This window comes from Lepidochelys kempii, chromosome 3 (assembly GCF_965140265.1).
Source record: "Lepidochelys kempii isolate rLepKem1 chromosome 3, rLepKem1.hap2, whole genome shotgun sequence".
Classification (NCBI taxonomy): Eukaryota; Metazoa; Chordata; order Testudines; family Cheloniidae; genus Lepidochelys; species Lepidochelys kempii.
Window position 1 is genome coordinate 129,957,834 of NC_133258.1, and position 21,748 is coordinate 129,979,581.

Sequence of the window (21,748 nt, forward strand, 5' to 3'; positions counted from 1 at the left end):
CAGGGCTGCCAGAGAGGCACAAAGTCTTACAATTTGAACAATAAACACACTCTGGGGGCTGCATACCTTGGTTTACCAAATTCCGTAAGTGTCCCCAGAGGAATCTTCTACCCAGACACAGGATAATTTATTGAAAGTCAGAGAAGTGGCTGTTTTAGCCATCACCACTCCTAGTGATTTTATTGTTTTAGCCTCGTGCTTGTTAAAGCTTGATTTCCCTTTCTGAACAGTTTGTGGGATCCACAGTTCCAAAAATAAACCCATAGCTACGTCAGTGTGACAAAACTTGGACGTTCAGAAATGAGAAGCTGCTCTACAGACATTTCTTTTGCTGCGAGAAATGATTTGCAAAACAAACCCAGCAGAGATTATTTATTACAAAGCAAATACAAGTTATGGATATTCGAGAGGGAACCAACCTGAAAGGGCAGATGGAGACTTGCTCGGCCTTTGACTTTATTATTTTCTAATTAACACTGAACACCAAAGCTATCTGAACACTACTGCACAGCACCCTGAAACTGACTGACACGGTACGTCTACACAGCAATCTGGAGCGAGTGGGAACGAGCCTCCATGCCCAGGTTGACAGACTTGGGCTAGAGGAGCTCATGCTATCGCTGTAAGAATAGCTGTGTAGAGAACACTTTGAAGTTGCGGCTCGGGCTGGAGCAGAGACTTGCAAGGCTAGGAAATGGCACTTGCCACTGACTAGACCTAGTTTGCCTAAAATGGAGCAGAATGCAGCCACTTATCTTCCTGGGTGGAACACGGCTCCTAGCTGCTCAGGTCAAACTGGAGCGGCACCTGTGGTCTCAGAGGGCCACACATTCATACTGAAGATGAACACAGCCATTGGCTGCATTGTAGAATGGTGTGAAACTTATTTGCCTTGTGGGATACACTTTGGTCCACCTGGTATTAGGGGATGGAACAGAGGAGAGTCAGAGGAAATAATCTGCATCTCAGTGAGCTCTGTAGACAGGGCCAGCTAATGGATAAACATCATTCTGAGCAAGCCAGAATCACAGCCCCCATTGTATAAATGTTCCAGGATGACTGTGAATAATAAATCTATCACTCAACTAGTGCTCCCTGATTTGCAACACTCTGGGATGCTCTTCTATAATGCTGGCCCAGCGTTTGTTGGGAAAAATCCACTTGGAAGACAATACCATTTTGATGAAGTTCTGCAGGCTACTGTACCTTCAAAAGCACTTTGCTAACCTGTAGACAAGCAATCATGAGGATTCTTAATGAGTGGGTTTCCGTGGTGCAACAAATAAGTATGTTGGGACTGAACGTGATTATATTTCATAAAAGGCTTTGGTCACTCATCACTGTCAGTTTCAGGCTGCTTGAAATGTGCACGTGCCTCATTCAAAGGCATATATACACTGTAGCAATCAATATAAATCTTTAAACGAAATAAAACAAATTTCATCCCATAAAGATCTAATTCATTAATATAATGGGGGTGGAGGAGAGAAAGGGTGGGAAGAATAAGTGCTCCCCTTGCACCACAGCGCCTGTATACATTTGCATGGAAGGGGTAACAGCTCTTTGGTAGGAGGTTTGAGTGTCACAATCATGAGATCCTGCTGAAATCCAGGTTGGACATCTTCAAATGTTCATTGTCAGGGTGATAAACTAGTAGAGAAATAAAGATCAACGGTTATGACTGATAATCCCAACTACCACCATCAAACCCCGGGTGCAGGAGGAAAGGCCCTTGTAACAGCACCATCTTGTTTTGAATTGGTTCCGTACAATGCAGGGGAATTCTGATTTTTGTGCCAATGAGCTAGTTCCCTAGTTTAGTTGTAGTCAATACAAATATTTGTCAGCAAAGATAATGGTGAGATTCAAGCACTTAGTCATGACTAAGAGAAAGGCAACCGGACAAATTCTTCTCTCACCTACACCTGTAAATCTGAAGTAACTCAGTGGACTTTGCTGGAGTCACTCTGAATTTACAACAGTGTAAATAAGAGTAACATTTTAGTCCAATTATTACAAGGAAAGAAATCTTGGGATGCCAAAAAAGAAAATTTAATAATTCCCAGTAGCAGGGACAGAAGTTGAACCTCCACCTCCCCCTGACTCTCTCACACGGAACATGTTCAACATTAAGCTCGTTAGTTAAAAAAGGAATGCATTGTAGATCTCTAAGAATTAGTTTATTTATAATTATTTATTATTATACTGTGGTAGCACCTAAAGGCTTCCATTCCCATTGTGCTAGGAAATGTATCACCATCTAACAGCCAGATGGACCCTGCCCCAAAGAGCTCCTAATAATTGAAGTGTGGAATGAGAGGGAACAGATGGGCACAACAGAGAGACGGGGGAGCACAAGGAAACAATGAGAAGATACGGATCACCACAGTAACAAGAGGACAAAGTGCAGCAGCTGCCTGTCAGGCACGGCCTACAGTAAAGGGTGGTACAGATCCACAATGACTTAGAAAGAACCAGGAGGCATTTTTCTCCAATCAGCTGCACCCATTTGCCCCAGCAGTGAAGTGGGCCCAGAAAGAGTAAGGAGGAGAGACCCCAGAAAGAGGAGAGAAAGGGAGCAGTGACTATGAAATGGGGCGAGAAGGTGAAAAATCAGCTTGGAGGAGACAGAGTTATGTAGTAATGGTGAAATCCTGGCTCCCCTGAAGTCAATGGCAAAACCCCCCGCTGAATTCACTAGGGTTGGGATTATTCCCAATTTTTAAAAAGTGACAAAGTTCTAGAGCAGATTTCCAGTTTTAAAATGAAGTTATGATCATACCTCATTTATATTCAGGTTAATGAAGTCTCTGTTTTTCTTACTTAGTGCCAGGAATACCCCTGAAATAAACATCAGGACATCACAGTTATAAAGACTCCCCATTCACATTCATACACATAAGCAACCTGTCCTACTGTGAAGCACTATTTGTGACTGTTCCATAGAGAGGAAGGAGCTGGCTCTCTATAAAGGCTTAGATCACAAGTGACTGGTGAACCCTTAGAATGGGTTTGAGAACTGAAGTCCTTGTGAAGGCAAAATGGCCATTGACTTCACTGGGACTTTTGCCTGAGTATGGACTTCAGAAATGAATCCAAAGCTGGTGGTTTGGATGTGAGACACACCCAGATGTTTGGATACATGTCTTACTCCTGAGGGCATTCAGTGCCAAAAAATTAAAAATTCTGCACCAAAAAAATTAAAATTCTGTGCACAATATTTTAAAATTCTGCAAATTTTATTTGTCAAATAAATGTGGAGGCTCCAGCATGGTATTGGGGACCACAGCCCACTGGTGGCACAGAGGTGGGAGATCACTGTGCAGCTCTCCCTCACCACCCCCACCCGGGACACAGACTCAGCGGTGAGGCTGCACCCAACCCTGACAGTGCAAGGAGCAGGCCCTCCCCAGAAACACCCCAGAGCCCTGCTCCTCCATGCCAGGTGCACCAATTATGGGAGACAGGCTCAGCAAGGCAAGATCCAAATATGGAGGGGCTTAGTGTGGGGGGGAATCCAGGTGTGGGTTGAGAGGGTTCTGTGTGGAGCAATCTGGGTGTGGGTGGCTCAGTGGTGTAACCGGGTGCAGAGGGGATCTGGATGCACAGCGGCTTATTACGGGGTTCAGGGTGCAACGGTGATGGGACTCTGCAGGGGGTCCAGGTGAAGGTGGTTGGGGCTCAGCAGGGGGGGTCTGGGTGTGGGAGGGCTTGGGGGGTCCAGATGCTGGGGGAGTAGGGCTCAGTGGGGTGGGTATCCACGTGCAACTGGTTGGGGCTCAGTGGGGTGGGGATCTGGGAGTGGGTGGCTTGTCAGGGTGGTCCAGGTGCAGGGGGAATGGGGCTCATCGAAGGGGTTCTGAGTGCAGGGGGTGAGGCTCAGCGGGAGGGTCTGGGTATGAGAGGGTCTGGATGCACGGGGGTTGGGTGGATGGGGGAGCAGTTCCCTATACAGGGATCCCTCCCCCTGCAGCTGAGGCGCAATGGATGCAGGAAGGGCAGGGGGGAGTTTGCAGAGCTTCCTGCAGCCAGGGAAGAAATCTGGAAGTGGGTCTGATCTAGCCCCGGATGCCGTGCAGGGGAAGAGGAAGTCCTATCCTCCCCAGCCCAGCATAGCCCGGACTAGCAGCTGAGCTTGGTGCAAGGTAGGAACCACCAGCCGGCTCTTCCCCAGTCCCGCTTCCTGCCCCACAGTGATTTACCTCTCTGACAGCTGCCCTGGGCACACAAAACATACTGCTGGTGAGGGTCATATGACCACTCTTGTGGTTTCCCTTTGCTTCCCCCATCAGAAAGTCATTTTTCTGCAGGAAGCAAAGAAATCTGCAGGGGACATAATTCTGTGCATGCACAGTGGCGCAGAATTCCCCCAGTAGTAACGTCTGAATTTTATCCAGACTATCTGCATTTCCTGATTCTAAAAAGTGATGGTGGGAATATAGCAGGAACACAGCAGAAATACGTACTCCCTCTCTGTGTTTTGACCCTTCAATTTCCAGCACAGGCTGGAACCACAAAGGAAAAAGAAGCAAAAAACTTAATAATATGGTTTAAGAAAGTTAACTAAACCGTTTTTGATCCTCATAAAGTGGTTGGGTTTGGTCTAAGGTTTGAGCAAGGGTCAGAGGATCACTTTAATTTAGGCTGATTTACCCATCCCTATTAATTGCTATTAGTCTGGACAGAGAAAGCTCCTGCATGCAAATGAACCAAGAGCCAGAATTCATAGCTGTATTGTGGGTTATATTTTTCAGTCAAAAACCCAAACAAATAGTTTAAAAGTGTGCAATGTCAACACATGTGCATGTCTAACAATCCCTTACTTGACAGCATTTGAAACTGGGGCCTTCAAGATCGTAAGGCAGACCTCCAGTACTTGAGCTTGAGAAGTAACTCCACTAGTTGGTTGCGGCAGTAGACTTATCTTTTAGTGGACCAGCCTTTACCAGGGATATAACCCAAACTTTGTGAGTGTGTTACACATATGATTTCAGCAAAAGTGGATACTCACGGTTTGCATTCTCTAGGCGAATTAAGCAGTTTAGGAAGTCATCAAAATCAATATGGAACTGGTCATCAGCATATCTGAGGACAATCAGTTGCAGCAGGTAATTATTGAGTTGAAATCCTTTAAAAAACAAACAAACAAATACATAAATAAATAAAGAAGCAGCAGCAACAACCTAACTGACCTGAAAAGAAATCTGTGAGACTTTAATAAATAATCTAGTTATTCGTTGGAAATTTGTTAGTGGGCAAGTACTCTATGAACTGATTCCCTGTCTCTAGCAGAAACTGAGCTGACTGCAAACTGGTTTTCATTTAAAATCGATGTAGAATTCAGAAATAAGAATTTTTGAAATTTTGCAGTTTTCACTCTACGAATTGTTGTCTGTGTGAGTGAAAGTTCAGTCCCCGGTTGAGGATCTGCCCCATAGTATTTCTGTTTTCCCAACATAAATCAAATATTTCTTTTACCTGCAGCTGTTAGGGCACTACGAAGCTCATAGGAGGACATGGTGCCAGATTTATCAGAATCAAACTTAAGGTAGACATGCTGCATGGGGGAAAACATAGACATTCAGCATTTAGTACGTTAACAAATCTCACGTATTTGTAGCACATAAAGCAATGGAGTTTCATGTTCTAGATGCTTATCTTTAAAACTCTTGATGTAGCGCAAACTTTTATGGAAGTTGAGAGGACTTTGATCTGGATCCAATCTGGTTGTGTAACTGAGGGTATATTTGGGATCAAGCTGTCTCTATCATATTTGTTATGAGCTGAGTGAAAGTTGTTATGGGTTGAGTTAAAACCTCATTGAGATCGGTAGGTGTGAACTCACTCTTCAATTAACATAACTGTAAGGGTGAGCCCCCACCTAAGACAAAAGGAGTATGTGAAACCGTCCAAAACTTTTTGCTGAGTATTTTGTCTGTGTGTACCTGTATGTGTGAGAGAGGCAGTGCTTAAAGTGGTCTGAAAGAAGTAATGGGGGTGGGGGGGTCTGTCACAACCTTAGCCTAATTTAATTTTCATGTACTTGATACAGACAGCTCACAATTTTTGCATACATATAATACACAACACATAAAATTTTTAGCTCAGTAAGGTATGTATACCTATTTGTGTAATGCAAATTACTAAAACAAAACATATCCTGAGAGTTTGAGGGGGGAAGGTCTGGGGGCTTTGTGAAATTCAGTGGGGTCTATTTGGGGATAGGGGGCTGGTGTGCAGTGAGATTCAATGGCGTTGGGGGTCTCTTTGGGAATAGGGACTGGGGAGGCATTAAGAGTGGGGTTGAGGGGGTTGCAGTGACAGTGGAGTTGGGGGATCTCTTGGAGGTGGGGGTGCAGTGAAAGTCAGTAGGATTGGGGGGTGTCTCGAGGGGGAGAGAGTCAGTAGGGTCTGGGTTTCTCAGAGCATGGGGGTGCAGTGACAGTGGGGATCGGGGTTCTGTGAGATTCAATGGGCTTGGGGGGATCTCAGGAGTGGGGGTGCAATGACCCTGAGGTTGGGGGTCTCTGAGAGGATGGGATACAATGTGATTCAGTGGGGTTGGGGGCCTTATGGATGGGTGTGCAGTGAGTGTGGTTGGGGGTCTCTCAGGGTGCAGTAAAAGTGAAGTTTGGGGTCTCTCTTGAGGATGGGGGTCTAGTGACGGTGGAGTTGGGGGGGGTCTCTCTGGGGCTAGAGAGTCTCCTTTGGGCGCCTGTTCTCTGCCTCCCATTCTTGCTGCTCCACACCCCATCCCTCTCTGCTGGCCTGGCTCTGAGCCTGCTCCTGCAAGGTGGTGGGGAGCTGGAGGGGTAGGGTCTGAAGCCCCCGTGGATTCTCCCAGCCCCATCCTGGCTTCTGGGCTGTGCCAGAGCTGGTCTCCCTATCTGAGCTGCTATATCTGCTGCTCCCCTGTCTCCTGTAGTTCCCAGCCCGAGGCTCTGCTCCCTCAGGGACACAGGCCCCCATCTGCATGATCAGCAGGCGAAGGAGCCAGGAAATGGGCACTACCTGTGGCCGAGCCCTGTGCTGTATGGGGAAGCAGCAGGAGCCTAGGGAGCTTATGAGGCAGGAGCTCTGGTAGATGCTCTGTGCCCCACATTAACCCCGCCTGAGCTTTACATTTCCCCACGTAGATCTGCAACCCCCTGTGATCACCCCCACTTTAATAAGGGAGAACATGTATGAGAGACACTCAGAGAGACAGCTGAAAGCAGTGGCTGACCCTGGAAGAAAGCTAAGGAGTGGTTTTTGGGTCAGGGTGCCGGCTGAAAAGAGCACTCTTGGTGCTATGAGCAAAAGAAGCTGTTTCCTGCTATTTGTTTCCTTCTGCCATCAGAGACACAGAGCTTTGCATGTTCTTTGTAAATAAACAAAACAGCATCAAAGAAACACCTGACTACCACCTGTTCCTACTCCTAACTGGAACAACTTACTAGACCCTGAATTTCTGGCTAGCCGCTTGGGTCAAAAGGGGAATTAGGAAGCATGCTGAGGTGAAAATCAAACAGCACTGTTTATCAAGCTGAAGTAAAGTTCCACATTTTCCTTGTGGGACAGGATATATTGATCGTCACTCAATTCTGAATTAGTTATATCCATTGTTATAGTCACTCTGAACGTTTTAATCAGAAATATCTGGAAATCTCTCCATTGGGGGCATGCATTTCTTAAGTGTACCAGTTTAAAAAAAATATCAAACATTTGTATTAAAGGACTGACAAAGTGAAGTGATCCAGAAAAACAATTGAGATTTTGGATGAAAAATCCGGGAAGCAGAAAATTGCAATGATCACATCTTGGATGTAGCATAAATTCAGAAAAGATTATTAATGACCCATGAGGAAACAATTATTGTGCCTTGAGATGCAATCCTGCAAACATATACTCACATGCTTAACTTTACTTACCATAATAGTGTCATTGATTTCAAAGGGATTACTCATGGTAGTAAAGGTAAGTAAAGTGTGTAAGTGTTTGCAGAATTGGAGCCTAACCAGCTAACATTGTTCCAGACCCTCAGTATTGCTTACTGCTGAGGAGATAAACAATGGAACAAAATAACTCATCACATGACTATTTTCCACTAATCACAAGTCAGCATTTTCTTCTTGTGTGAAACAATAGGAACAGAATCCTCAAATGTTATTTTGATTAGCCTCCTATTAAAGCACATTTCTGAAATTCATTATCCCAAACATAGTTTCTTAGCTTACCAAAATTACTGATATTTCCAGTAAATCATTCTGGTTTGGGACAATGGAAAACTAAAAATTGGTCATACTTCCCAGAAGAAAAAACATTTTGAAGAGCTTGTGTTTTTAATCAATATTTTGTGCTTTTGAAGATGTATGCCATTAGATTTTTGTCTCTGAAAATCATAGAAATAGAGGGCTGGAAGGGACCTTAAGAAGTCGTCTAGTAGTTCATCCTGTGCAGTGGCAGAATCAAGTATATCTAGACCATCTCTGAAGCGTGTTTGTCTGACATTTTCCTAAAAAACTCCAATGATAAAGACTCAAAATAACGAATACAGTCACATACCAGCCACTTCTTTAGTTTGTCCCAGAAAATCTTGAACTCATTAAATTCCAGTTTCCCATTACCACTGGACTAGTATAACCCACATTAAGGAAAAATACTGGTTAAGTGAAATCCCATGTTATGTCAATATCTACCAGTCATTCCTTTACTCAGATAACAATAGCTGCACTAGGAAGCCTATGATGCTGTTGAGAGCAAACAATTGCAATGATTGCTGTTGGAAACCTAGAAAGTTGGGTGATAGCTCTGCTGAGTAACGTAGCGAGAACACTGTCCCAAAGCAAGAGCAGCTTTGGATTCCAATTGGATAGGAACGATTCAGAGAATTAAATAGATATGTGGCACAGTTGGCAACGGGCTTTGTTGCAAGGATAGGTTCCTGGGTTAGTGGTTCTGTTGTGTGGTTGCTGGTGAGTATTTGCTTCAGGTTGGAGGGCTGTCTGTAGGCAAGGACTGGCCTGTCTCCCAAGATTTGTGAGAGTGATGGGTCGTCCTTCAGGATAGGTTGTAGATCCTTGATGATGCGTTGGAGAGGTTTTAGTTGGGGGCTGAAGGTGACGGCTAGTGGCGTTCTGTTATTTTCTTTGTTGGGCCTGTCCTGTAGTAGGTGACTTCTGGGTACCTTTCTGGCTCTGTCAATCTGTTTCTTCACTTCAGCAGGTGGGTATTGTAGTTGTAAGAATGCTTGATAGAGATCTTGTAGGTGTTTGTCTCTGTCTGAGGGGTTGGAGCAAATGCGGTGTGCCCACATATCTATTCAGGGGACACCATCATAGGGCCTAATCACATCAGCCACACTATCAGAGGCTCGTTCACCTGCACATCTACCGATGTGATATATGCCATCATGTGCCAGCAATGCCCTCTGCCATGTACATTGGGCAAACTGGACAGTCTCTACGTAAAAGAATAAATGGACACAAATCAGATGTCAAGAATTATAACATTCATAAACCAGTTGGAGAACACTTCAATCTCTCTGGTCACTCGATTTCTGATCTCAAAGTGACTATCCTTCAACAAAAAAACTTCGAAAACAGACTCCAACAAGAGACTGCTGACTTGGAATTAATTTGCAAATTGGATACAATTAACTTAGGCTTGAATAGAGACTGGGAGTGGTTGAGTCATTACACTAAGTGAAACTATTTCCCCTTGTTTCAGAGTAACAGCCGTGTTAGTCTGTATTCGCAAAAAGAAAAGGAGTACTTGTGGCACCTTAGAGACTAACCAATTTATTTGAGCATAAGCTTTCGTGAGCTACAGCTCACTTCATCGGATGCATACTGTGGAAAGTGTAGAAGATCTTTTTATACACACAAAGCATGAACAAATACCTCCCCCCACCCCACTCTCCTGCTGGTAATAGCTTATCTAAAGTGATCACTCTCCTTACAATGTGTATGATAATCAAGTTGGGCCATTTCCAGCACAAATCCAGGTTTTGGAAATGGCCCAACTTGATTATCATACACATTGTAAGGAGAGTGATCACTTTAGATAAGCTATTACCAGCAGGAGAGTGGGGTGGGGGGAGGTATTTGTTCATGCTTTGTGCGTATAAAAAGATCTTCTACACTTTCCACAGTATGCATCCGATGAAGTGAGCTGTAGCTCACGAAAGCTTATGCTCAAATAAATTGGTTAGTCTCTAAGGTGCCACAAGTACTCCTTTTCTTATTTCCCCTTGTTTATTCCTTTGCCCCCCCACCCCCCACTGTTTCTCAGATGTTCTTGTTAACTCCTGGAAATGTGCTGGAAATGGCACACCTTGATTATCACTTCAAAAGGTCTTCTCTCCCCCCACTCCACTCTCCTGCTGGTAATAGCTCATTTTAAGTGATCACTCTCCTTACAAAGTATATTTTTTCATGGTCTGTGTGTATATATAAAATCTGCTCACTGTACTTTCCACTTTATACATCTGATGAAGTGACCTGTAGCTCACGAAAGCTTATGCTAAATAAATTGGTTAGTCTCTAAGGTGCCACAAGTACTCCTTTTCTTTTTGCGAATACAGACTAACACGGCTGCTACTCTGAAACAATAGGATTGTAAAGGTGCTCAAGCACTTCTGAAAATCAGACCACTTACTTGGATGCCTAAGCGTGGATTTAGGTGCTGAACTTCACACACTCAGGTTTGAAAACTTAGGCCAGAGTAGTTTTAGAAGCAGCCATCTTCTATAGAGTGGCACTTCCCACTATTCAGCAAAAGAATAAATGGTCTCCGGTTTTATTAAAAACTGGGCAGATTTGCTTGAGAGCCTCACAAATCTTAACCATTTTTAACCAGCTGGGGCTGAGTTTTGAGTTGGTAGCTGTGACTCAAACCAGAGGCAGTTTTGTTTTGTTTGGGCTTTTATTGCAAGTATTTGTGAGGAGGTGCCACAAATAACAAGGGCTGGAGAAACAAAAACAAAAGAGGAGAACTTAGTAGCTGGATAGGAGATGGATACAGCAAGCAGCAGCCAGCTGCTATGTTAGGGCTGTGGCTGCTTGGTCTGCAATATTAAATGGCCAGCTATCAGGGGAGCAGGCTCAGCAAAAGTACCTATGAAAGGGAAGAAGCTATTCTAGGAAGCTTCAGTAGTGATCAGGCAGCTCTAAGACAGCTGTTTCTTGGGAAGGAACTGGATTTCCACTTTTTCGAATGCAAGGATCTGGTTGTCAGTTATTTCCAGATTTTTCAGATTTCTGCCCAGTAGTTGAAATAACAACATCTTTTATATAAATAAAATGAGTGAGATTTTCAGAAGAGCTCAGACATGGACTACACTGAAGTCTCTGATATAACCTGAATGCTTTTGAAAAGTCCCACTTTAAGTTTCTATAATAAAAGCTGGAATACAATTTTGACACCATCAGTTTGTTGTGCTTAGTGTACCTCCACTATTTCACAATATTGCACTCATGTCTAGCATCGGGGATGAAAAAGCTCTCTCAGGGCACTTGCATACATTCAGTGCCAGTGTGGCCCCAGAGAATTCACATCAGCATTTATGTGAAAGGATACATCCATGAGAGAGATGATGTTTTTACATGTCATGAGGCTTACGTTCTCGAATGCGATGGTGTTTGCTGAAAAAGCATAACAATCAAGTTAAATAAGAAATAAAGTAATTGGGCATAAACTTAAAGTCTAAAAAATTAACAATGGAAAAAGGTGGAACAATGCACTTCATAAAGAAAGATATAGTTCCAAAGATACTCCTATGACCACTACCAACTCTGCTGCCTCTATTCACATGAGGAACCTCCAGCGACTTCAGTTAAAATCTCATTCAATAGGACTACTCAAAAGAGTAAGAGTTGCAGGACTAGCTTTGTAAAAATCCTTTAAAAATCTTAAATATAATGACATTATTAACAGTCAAGCAGGGATTGACCATCTCATCAATCTGATGATTCAGAGTAGAGCTGATAGAATCACAGTTTCAAAACCATATGTCTATATATTTTATGCATTTATTGTTGTCTTAAGGGGTGTTACACACACTTTTGAATTAGCCACTAAAAAATAATTGCCTGATCCAAAGCTCAATGCAGTCACTGGGAGTCTAATGGGACCCACCATTATTGACTTCACTGGGTGTTGGATCAGTCCCTTAGAATTTACTTTAGGTAACATTTTCAGAAACGCCTATGGACTTAGGCACTTCTGAACATTTTACCTTTTAACACAACTATTAAACATTTTGATTTCCAGTGTTTTCATGATGAGGGGGAGAGAACCAACCAACCAGAATCGGAGTAGTATAATAATGCAACAGGATGCACCTGCCATTTAAGATTTGAGAGACCTGTAAGCCAGCACTTCCCTCTCCCAATTGTGACTTTTAAAATATGTATGGAGCAGAAAATGTGGTCAGTGAAGGGAGGAAGTTGTCTTGGGGAGGTGAGCTGGGATCTGTAGAACACCACACTGCTGACGCAGCACATAGGCCCTGAGACAGGAGCCTTATAAGCAGGGTGCTCCAGACCTCTCCTCTCCTTTGGTGGTAAGAACAGACTGGGGTAGTTCCCAACTGGCCTTGCTCTGGGATCCAGGGGTGTGGAATTGCTGGGAAATGTCATTTCCCTAGCAACTAATTTGGAATCCTGATCTGGGCAATGCATGCTGTAGGCAGCTGAACCCATTTTGTTTCTGAGGCAAACTCTTTTGAGGAGGGTCTACAATTTCTAAAGTAACTGGAGGTCCTTTGTGCTGCTTGTTTGATGAGTCAAACCAAAGCCCTGGGCAGGGGGAGGTTTTTTTTTCTTCTGTTTCTAATCTTTGGCCTGCCACAGATAGCGACAGGCCCAGATCTGCAAAAGTATTTGGGTTCATAACTCCCATTAATTCAGTGGGAGTTGAGTGCCTAAGTATTTTGAGGCTCTGGGCTGTATGGACTCAATCCTGAGTTAAGTGGAAGGGGAAATCTGCTGAACTACACCTATAACTGCAGAGTGTGGTAAGATGTTCACCAACCTCAACGCAACAAGCCCTTGCCACCTCCCCATATCCTGCATGACTACATAGTTCCCAAAAGGAGCACAGCTGGAGGTTGAGGATGGGCTGTTCCTGAAAGTGCTGAGCCCAGATTCACAGGATGATAACAAAGTGCTCAGCAGCAGATGCACCAGAACAACCGGAGACCAGAGAAATGGGTGACGCATTGCTAAGCATGCTTCATCAAAGTATCCCACAGTGCTCAACAAACCTGAGGAGATGATTAACAAACTAAGTGAAATAGGTCTCTGTAATCCACACTGCATATTTCTTAACTGTCTATGGCCAAATACTGTTCTTGGTTACTGTGGTGTAAATTTGGAGTGATTCCACTGACTTCAAGTGAGTCCATCAGGATTCACATCAGTGTAACTGGGAGCAGAATTTATCCCTTCTTATACAGAGGCCACTTAGAACATAAGAACAGCCATACTGGGTCAGACCAAAGGTCCATCAAGCCCAGTATTCTGTCCTCTGACAGTTGGCAAAAGTAAACTGGACAAATGCCCAGTTTTGCCAAAAAAGCGGGTGCGACCCTTAGTGGGGTGCGACCCCTATCAGGGTGCAGAGGAATGGGGGGGAGGGAGCAAGTGGCAATGCCAGCCTGTGTGGGAGGGAGGTCTTGGGAGAGTGGCTTGGGCCAGGCCATCCCCACATGGGTTGGTGGCAGGGGGTCTTGGGTCAGCCCCACATGCAGGAGTTGGGGGGCCTCGGGCTGGTCTCAAATGGGCAGGGGTAGGGAGGGACTTCAGGCCAGCCCCAAGCAGACAGGTGGCAGAGGGGGCTCGGGCTGGCCCCATGTGTGTGGGGGAGAGCAGGGTGCCTCGGGACAGCTCCACATGAGCAAGAGGCAGGGAGGGCTGGGCGAGGGGACTTGCGGGGGGGCAGGGAGCGGGCCTTGGGCTGGCCCAGTGTGGTGTCCCGTTTTCCCTTTAGGAAAATATGGTCATCCTACTGAAGTGAAGCCACTTCAGGGTTGAAACCAAACAACTGTGTAAGAACACTCTGCAGAGCTACAGAACAGCTGAGGATGGAAAGTGAAGAACACTGTGTCACACTGGAAGCTACAGGATAATTACAGGTAGGAATTAAATAACAGCAGCTGTGTTTATGTTCTCATTTTGTGGACCTAGTGTGCCTTGTGCATGAGCAGATATTTAGTGGGCATTGATGCTATTCAGTGAATGGAGCACTTGCTGAGATGAGCACACACAGACTTCCTGCATACTCCCATCAAATGTAAACACAAGCTGCTGTTTGTATTGTGGAGAATGGCTTGGAGTTTCCTTTTCCTTGACTATTTTAAGAATCAGAAATCCAAATGAAATTTAGATACCCCAGAAAACCAGAGAACATTAGTTCTGCTCCCAGTAACTCATTGAATCTCATATTCTTCAGGAGGATAAAAAATAGACTTTTTACTTTTCACAATTTCTTCTTTGGTTTTGTCACTATTTCGTTACTATTATCATCATTTGTTTGTTTTATGGTACTGCCTAGAGACCCTGTCCAACATGGAGGCCATATTGTGCTAGGCACTGAACATACACATAACAAGAGACAGTCCTTGTCTCAAAGAGATTACAATCTAAATAGACAAGACAGATGAAGGGTGGATGAAAGGAAATATGATCCCCATTTTACAGATGGGGAACTGAGAGATTAAATGATTTTGCCTAGGTTATGGTATAGGTAGTGTCTCCTGAGTCTCAGTCCACTGCCTTAGCCATAAGTCAATCCTCTTTCTCCAGAGCCGGGAACTGGCATCACTGACCTGAAATGGATTTTGTTGGGACACAGCGTAGGCTAGGGGTTACGTCAGGGAACTTGGGTTCTGTAACCCGACTCTGCCACTGACTTGCTGTGTGACATTATGCAAGTTACTAGGCAGTGCCTCGGTTTTCCCACCTGTAAAGTGGGGATAATATCCACTTTTATAAAGCCCTTTGAAGTCCTTGGATGAAAGCCGCTATATAAGTGCAAATAAAGTTGTTAACACTTACTTTTTTTTAATACAGCATTCAGAACGTATTCAAGTTCTTCTGCAGTTATCTCCATGTCCTAGAGTTGAGAAATTAAAGCAGCTGTTACTTTTGTGTGTCTAGATTCAGAAATATTGAAAGCCTAACAGAATGCAAATAGCATCCATCTGACAACCACAAAACTCTACTGCACTACTGTCACTGGGTTTACAGCTTGCCGCTGAAATCCAAGAAATAGTGAATCACACAAACAACAGAAAAGGAGTACTTGTGGCACCTTAGAGACTAACCAATTTATTAGAGCATAAGCTTTCGTGAGCTACAGCTCACTTCATCAGATGCATATACAAACAACAGAAGGACTTAAAAAAAAGGAGGAGATGGCAAAATACAACTGAGCTGCTCACTGACATGCTACATGGAATCACAGTTCTTCTCAAACAGGAGGTGTTTATTTAAACAAAATGACTGCAGCTTCAGACACAAACAGGCTCCCTCACAGCTTGTGTTCTAGTGTTGTCTCCTTTGTTTACCAGGGACCACGCCATCAGGAACTTTATAAAGGACACAGAGACATCTAGAGGCTGAATATATACTGCAAGTAAACTTATTACATATGGAACCCTGAATTTTTACTTCACATGGAATTATGTGACAACAGACTTATATTTTTCAGCTACATAGAGCTGTTCCCATCCCAGTTTTTTCAAGACATTCATGATTTTTATAGTTTCATAAAGTTTAAAGTAGACGGGATCATCAGACCTCCTGCATTTCACAGGCCATTGAACTTCATCCAATACCCCTATGTTGAGCCCAATGATGTCAGCTAAACTAAAGCATTTTAGTCCCCAGGAGACAAAACTATTGTGTGCCACAAGCAGAGAATAGGAAAGACCACTGCCCACAGCCCCTGTGATGCCAGTGAATTGACTGGCTTTGATGAACCTGGCAAGTGATACATGGCCCACGCAGCAGAGGAGGCAACCCTCTCCCCCAGTTTCCTTGCTAATCTGACCTGGGAGAAAATTCCTTCCTGACCCAAAATCTGGTGGTCACACGAACAAGACTCACCAGCCTGATTGCACCACCTCAGAGCACCAGTCCACCCCAGCTGGAATCACGTCTCTACCTGTGGCATATCTCCGCTGTGTCAGAGGAAGGTGAGGCCTCCTCCCCGAAGATTACAAGTGTGTATTGGGGAAAAACTTCCTTACTGACCCCCTCAGGGGACCACCTAAAGCCCTGAAGCATGACCAGTAACCAGTCATGACCATAAGACAAAGCTAAAAGCATTCTGAGTACGCACTCACCTCTCCTGCAACCTGTTTAAACAATGCCCGGAACTGTTTTTCTTCTTCTGTTTCTTGTTGTGGTGTGGTTGGTTTAGGAGGCTACAAGAACAGGGATAATTAAATGTATCAGAGAGCTAACATTCGTTCTTGCACACAGATTATGAGTAACAGTCACAGTAACACACTTTAAGGTAGAAGGGAGCACCAGACCATCTAGTCTGGCCTCCTGTATATCATAGGGCAGTGACACAGCCAGCACCCGCCCACTAAACCCAACCACTGAAACGAGACCTAAGTATTACAGTCCATAGGAAACTAAATTATGATGTGTCACAGGCAGAGAACAGGAAGAACTGAGATGCACCAATGCTTGAGGCCCCTGCAATTGCAGGGTAACAATTAAGCAAGCCAGCCATTCTTTCAGCGCATTTAGGAGAGCTATGCATTTTGAAACAGATACACCTTTCAGATTTTATCATCTTTTGTATGAAAAACTTAACCCTCCCTGGCACTCAATGTCTCAGAAATGTTCACCTTTCATTTCCCATAGCCCATGCTATTGTGTACTCCTAAGGTGTAGGCAGAGCACTGGAGCTGAACAGCTGATCAATGGTGGCCTCCAATGCTACACTGTCTCAAAACTATCAGTTTTCCATTTTATAACCACGTTCAACCAAGTGAAGCCTGGGATAAACAGGTGCAACTGTCATGGACGTCTCCGGGCCAAATTCAGTGATGATATTAACTGCTGTGTGAAATACAAGGCTGGGTGTAAGTTGATTGTAAAATAGATGTAGGCAGCAAAGTAGTGTAACTTGCCCTGCTTTGGCACTCAGTGGCTGTGCAAAATGAATGCAACTTGCATTCCAATGCACTGGAAAGGTATGCGCCGAAGGAAAATCAATTAAGTAAGGAAGGTCCCACACTGTGCCCAACACTGCCATCAAATAAGTAGTATAAGTTACTGTATAGCCACTGAATGCCAACATGGTGGAAATTACATTGATTTGACACTTACACTCATTTTTCTGACCAATATACCCCCGACATGACACTCAGCCCACCATTTATCTACTACCATTCAGATGCCAGATGGCAGGCACTTTAATAGCTAGGCTAGATGAATAGATGTATATCACTAATGACTGTGACCTTGAGAATCTGGAAATGTGAAGCTCAATTTGTTACCCAGTCTCTGGAAGCAAGGGAAAACTGAGTGAAATATTGCCAAAGAGATGCAAAGCTGAATCTTGGCTTACTTTCCTTCCGCAAGCATTTCCACTGAAACCAGTGGGACTATTTGCAGGAATAAGGTGAACAAGATCTAGCTCAGTCAATACCCAAACATAGTGACTACAAAGTGGTTCAAGGGCTGCCTGTCAGATTTTTTTTTAAGCATAAAAATCAGCTTAATGCTCAGCAGCAAAAATTGTCTAATCATTTTTATGAAAATGCAATATCAAGCTTCTGACCCCAAAATGTTCTGAGAATGTGTATGCATGTTTGAGTGTGAATAGGTTCTGTGGCCCGAACTGTGTAATACTGCATAGTATGGCTAATGGGCAGATCCTCAGCTGGTGCACATTGGCTCAGGTCCATTGATTTCAGTAGCTATGCTGATTTATACCAGCTGAAGAGCCAGTCCTTAATTTCTTTCTGGTTTCAGCTGCCTAACAGCAAACAATTGGAAGAATTATTAATTATTATGATTGTATTATTAGGGTTGTTTTACTAAGCCCAACACAACTGTATATTTCACACACACAAGGTTGATGTTTTCATAACATTCACTTGAAATGAAAAAGTACAAATAGAGCATAGTGGATGATGCTGACTTATCCAGTCCTTATTTTAGCTCTGTAGATTTACCTCTGGGAGATTAATGTCAATGTTTCCATCCACATTCCTGAGGAAAACAAAAACGTACTCAATAACAAAAGACTTTGTTGGGGATCCTTTCTGTTTAAATTTTCCAGGAGTAAAAGCAAATACGGTATTTTTACTGAACAAATTATTCACTTTGGTGAAATTCATCCCCATGCAGCGGGTCAGGTCTTTGCATCACATAAGCTCAAAACAGAGCTTAAGTGGTTCCTAGGCCTAGTCTGAGCCATCTCTTCAGGGGCTGATTTCAATTTTTATACGTTGTGCAAATGCTTTTTAAAAATAACATATTCTTTATTAAATATGGTCATTCACACAGGAAACAAACAGGAATATTATTACATTTGCAGAACAATATATACTATGGAGCAGCTACTAACTCTTCACAGTTAAGGTTGCAATTGAGTTTTCATTACAAGGTCTGATTTCCCCACCTCCTAATACCCACAAAAATAGTCAGAGTGGGCTAAAAATTGGGAAATTAAGTCTGGAGCTATGGTAGAAATTTTCTACCACATCTTAAATGCATTGAAAGAGGGGTTTCTGATTTAGGCCCTCCTGAAATAGAAGCGTTCACCAGAGTTCAAAAACTCATCAAATTTTTTCTTCCCCACTTTGTAGCAAAAAACTTGCCAATCCTCTCCCACAAAAAAAACAAAACAAAAAACAAACAAAAAAATCCCAACCAAACAAAAACAACACACCCAACAACAACAAACAAAAAGAAAAGGGGAAAAGCCTAGATTACTAGATTCCCCTGGCTGAGATCTAATGCACAGCACCACGGGTTAACTTTTGTTAATTACAAGAGTTGCTCTGGCAATGAACTCCATTTAGTTCATTGGGAGCCTCACATAGCAGGCAAGGGCATGCAGGAAGTGGACGGGAGGGATGCTTCTTCATCTCTGGGGCCTCTTGTCTGGAGCAAGATGGGGAGAATGCCCTCAGGAATCTCTCATGGTTCTTAAAAAAGCCAATTAACATGGCTGGTGTGAGAGAGTTTTGGAAGTTGCAGGAGGCCTGTTTGACTGACCACCCTCCACTGATTACTTACTCTGTGATGGCTTTTTTCTCAGAGAAGATTCTCAGGCAGAAGTCAGCTTCCTGGTGTGGCTCAAAAGTAGTAGGAACAATAACATAATCCCCAGGTGGCAGCTTGACTCGGTCAGAGACTTCCCTTAAGTTAATGTAGGTTTTGCTCCTTGCCTTGGAAGGGTTGTATCTGAAAAAGTCTTTGTTCAAGTGTCCATCTTTGCTAGGGCTCTGCAATGGAATTTGAAGCAGGGATTTCAGTTTTATTCATTATTGTGTGCAAAGTAACTGATGTGCATGGTTCAGATATGTCAGATTCCCACCTCCCTTCTTGATCTAGAATCATAGGGCCAGATACATGCATGATTCACTGGCTCCAGGATCAGGAAGTCACCATTAGCCACGGGCACTCCTCTCACCTTATTCTCCTGTGCTGAATGGAGCTTGGATACCAGGGGAATCTAGCTCTCAGACTTTAAGGCATTTTATGCAGGGGCTCTAGGATGGAGAAACTCCATTTTAGCAAAGCCCTTCTGCACCAATATAAGGACATTTTAAAGGAAAAGCTACCATTCTCATCATTATTTAAAGAACGTAGGTGATTAGATACCACAGCAATGGGTGTGATGCAGAAATCTTGACTGACACACAGAGAGATACAAGGGGGGAGAGAGAGAAAGAGCAAACATGGCTACTACATCGTAAAATACCAAGTACCTCATAAATAGCATAGCCAATTGTCAGCATTTCAGCACCTAGTTTCCTGAGTTTACGTCGATTCTTTTGCATCAGAGCTGCTATAAATGTGCATTCATCTTTCCCATCATCTTTCTCTGTCAAATGCAGCTTGATCTGTGGATTTGTCCAAAAGGTGTCTGCCAAAGCAAAGAACACAGATGTTTTTTCCCTCCAAAAAAAAAAAAAATTTTAAACTGAGCCAAACAAGGACAATAGAGAGAGTAATTTGAGGTTTGGGGGTTTTATGTTTGTTTTATTTTTCCATTTTCCATTATGTACCTTGATGATTTCAATGCAATTCTGCACACAAAGAGCCAAATCCTGAGGGACTTGGGTTTTAGTATAAACAATAGCAGAATTTAGCCCCAATATCTCATTAAATGGCAATGGTTTAAATTGGAGATGAAAGTTACAAGACAATTAATTGGGGTTTTGTTGAAAATATAAAAGCACAAAGGGTCAACTTCTGATCTCATTCATATTGGTGTAAATCTGGCATAACTCCATTCAATCAGTGGAGTGGCTTCAAGTCTACACCAGCATGAGCAGAATGTGATGGTAAGGGCTGGATTCTCCTCTCACTTACAGTCCTTTGACAAGGGTGTAACTTAACTGATCTCAGTGGAGTTACTCCTAGTTTGCACAAATGTACATGATAGGAGAAAGAGGTGCACAAAACTGAAAGGCAAAGAAAATTATTTCTCTCAAGTGGAATCTTGTGACTGTTTTGATATTTTGCTGGGTTTCAGCTAGTTGAGACTCCGCCGGCTTTATTCAGCACATGGTTGTGGAAGTTACAAAGGGGTGAAGAATTCTGTGTCTCTAATGGATGCTTCCATGGGCGTGTGAATTTTTTCTAAAGGAATCTCTGTTCACCTAAAAAATTTCTGCACCCTCCAGCAGTGGAACCTCTGACCCAGCTCCCTTGATGGACTGTCACCTCCCACTTGTTGGTAGCATTGTCCCCAAGAGCATCTGGGGTGAGGTTGCAGATCTCAACTTTATCAAAATGTGTTTTGAAGTCTTCAAAGTTCATCCTAAATGAAAGGAAGGGAAAACAGTCAGTGCATCACATTAGTGACCGAACAGAAGCAGCAGCCTAGGCAGAAACTACTCCCAGAGACCAATTCAAAATGCAGAGTATCAGAACATAGGGCCGGATCATGAGTTTCTGTAAATCAGTGTAGTTTCATTGACTTCATTGGAGCTATGCTGATTTACACCAGTTGAAGAGCTCTCTCCATAGACCTGATTCTCCTCTCCTTTACACGAGTGTAATCACAAGTAACTCCATTGACCCCAATGGGCCTGATTCTGATCTCTCTTATACCAATCTTAAAATAGTGAGACTCCACTGACTTCATCTGAGTTACTCCTGATTTACACCAGCATCAGGGACAGAGCAGAATCAACCCAATGGAGTGATACTAGTGTAAAAACTGGTGTGAGAAGGGAGGCTCTAGTCTTCTAGCCTCACAGCTCCTGGGCCCAGTGATCCTTTTTAGTGCAAAAACAGGACAGAGGGGTTAAAGTTCTACCAATGTTGAACTATAACCAAGTGTGATACGCTGCGTACAACCATTCCTACTCACATACCAAGAAGCGTACAGACAGCCCAATGTGCAGCAAGACATAGGAAGGGTCCACTGGCACTTCACTTGCTGTGAACGGGTCTGCTTTCAGACCTGAACCAAACTGGAGTAAGAACCAGTAGGGAAAGTATTTACCAAATCAGAGACTGGTGTGCAGTACAGCAGCTGCTGCTGGATAGCATGGGAAATA

At 43.6% G+C, this 21,748-nt stretch overlaps 1 protein-coding gene across 2 annotated transcripts in view; it reads right to left on the reverse strand.

The window, feature by feature from the left end:
- Positions 1-346: 346 nt before the first annotated feature.
- Positions 347-21,748, reverse strand: part of CAPN9 (calpain 9) — a 48,371-nt gene continuing 26,969 nt past the window's right edge. Inside the window, exons 9-20 of one of the 2 annotated variants that reach the window (XM_073335250.1) lie at positions 20,843-21,003; positions 19,946-20,103; positions 19,251-19,459; positions 18,182-18,218; positions 16,331-16,411; positions 15,039-15,096; positions 11,560-11,624; positions 8,545-8,613; positions 5,479-5,557; positions 5,012-5,128; positions 2,783-2,841; positions 347-1,650 (exon numbers count right to left, since the gene is read on the reverse strand). In XM_073335250.1, coding sequence (XP_073191351.1) covers positions 1,624-1,650; positions 2,783-2,841; positions 5,012-5,128; positions 5,479-5,557; positions 8,545-8,613; positions 11,560-11,624; positions 15,039-15,096; positions 16,331-16,411; positions 18,182-18,218; positions 19,251-19,459; positions 19,946-20,103; positions 20,843-21,003 — 1,120 coding nt within the window. In that variant the 3' untranslated portion in view covers positions 347-1,623. Of the gene's footprint in view, positions 1,651-2,782; positions 2,842-5,011; positions 5,129-5,478; positions 5,558-8,544; positions 8,614-11,559; positions 11,625-15,038; positions 15,097-16,330; positions 16,412-18,181; positions 18,219-19,250; positions 19,460-19,945; positions 20,104-20,842; positions 21,004-21,748 lie in introns of those variants that run through there. The other variant, XM_073335251.1, reaches the window with a different exon arrangement.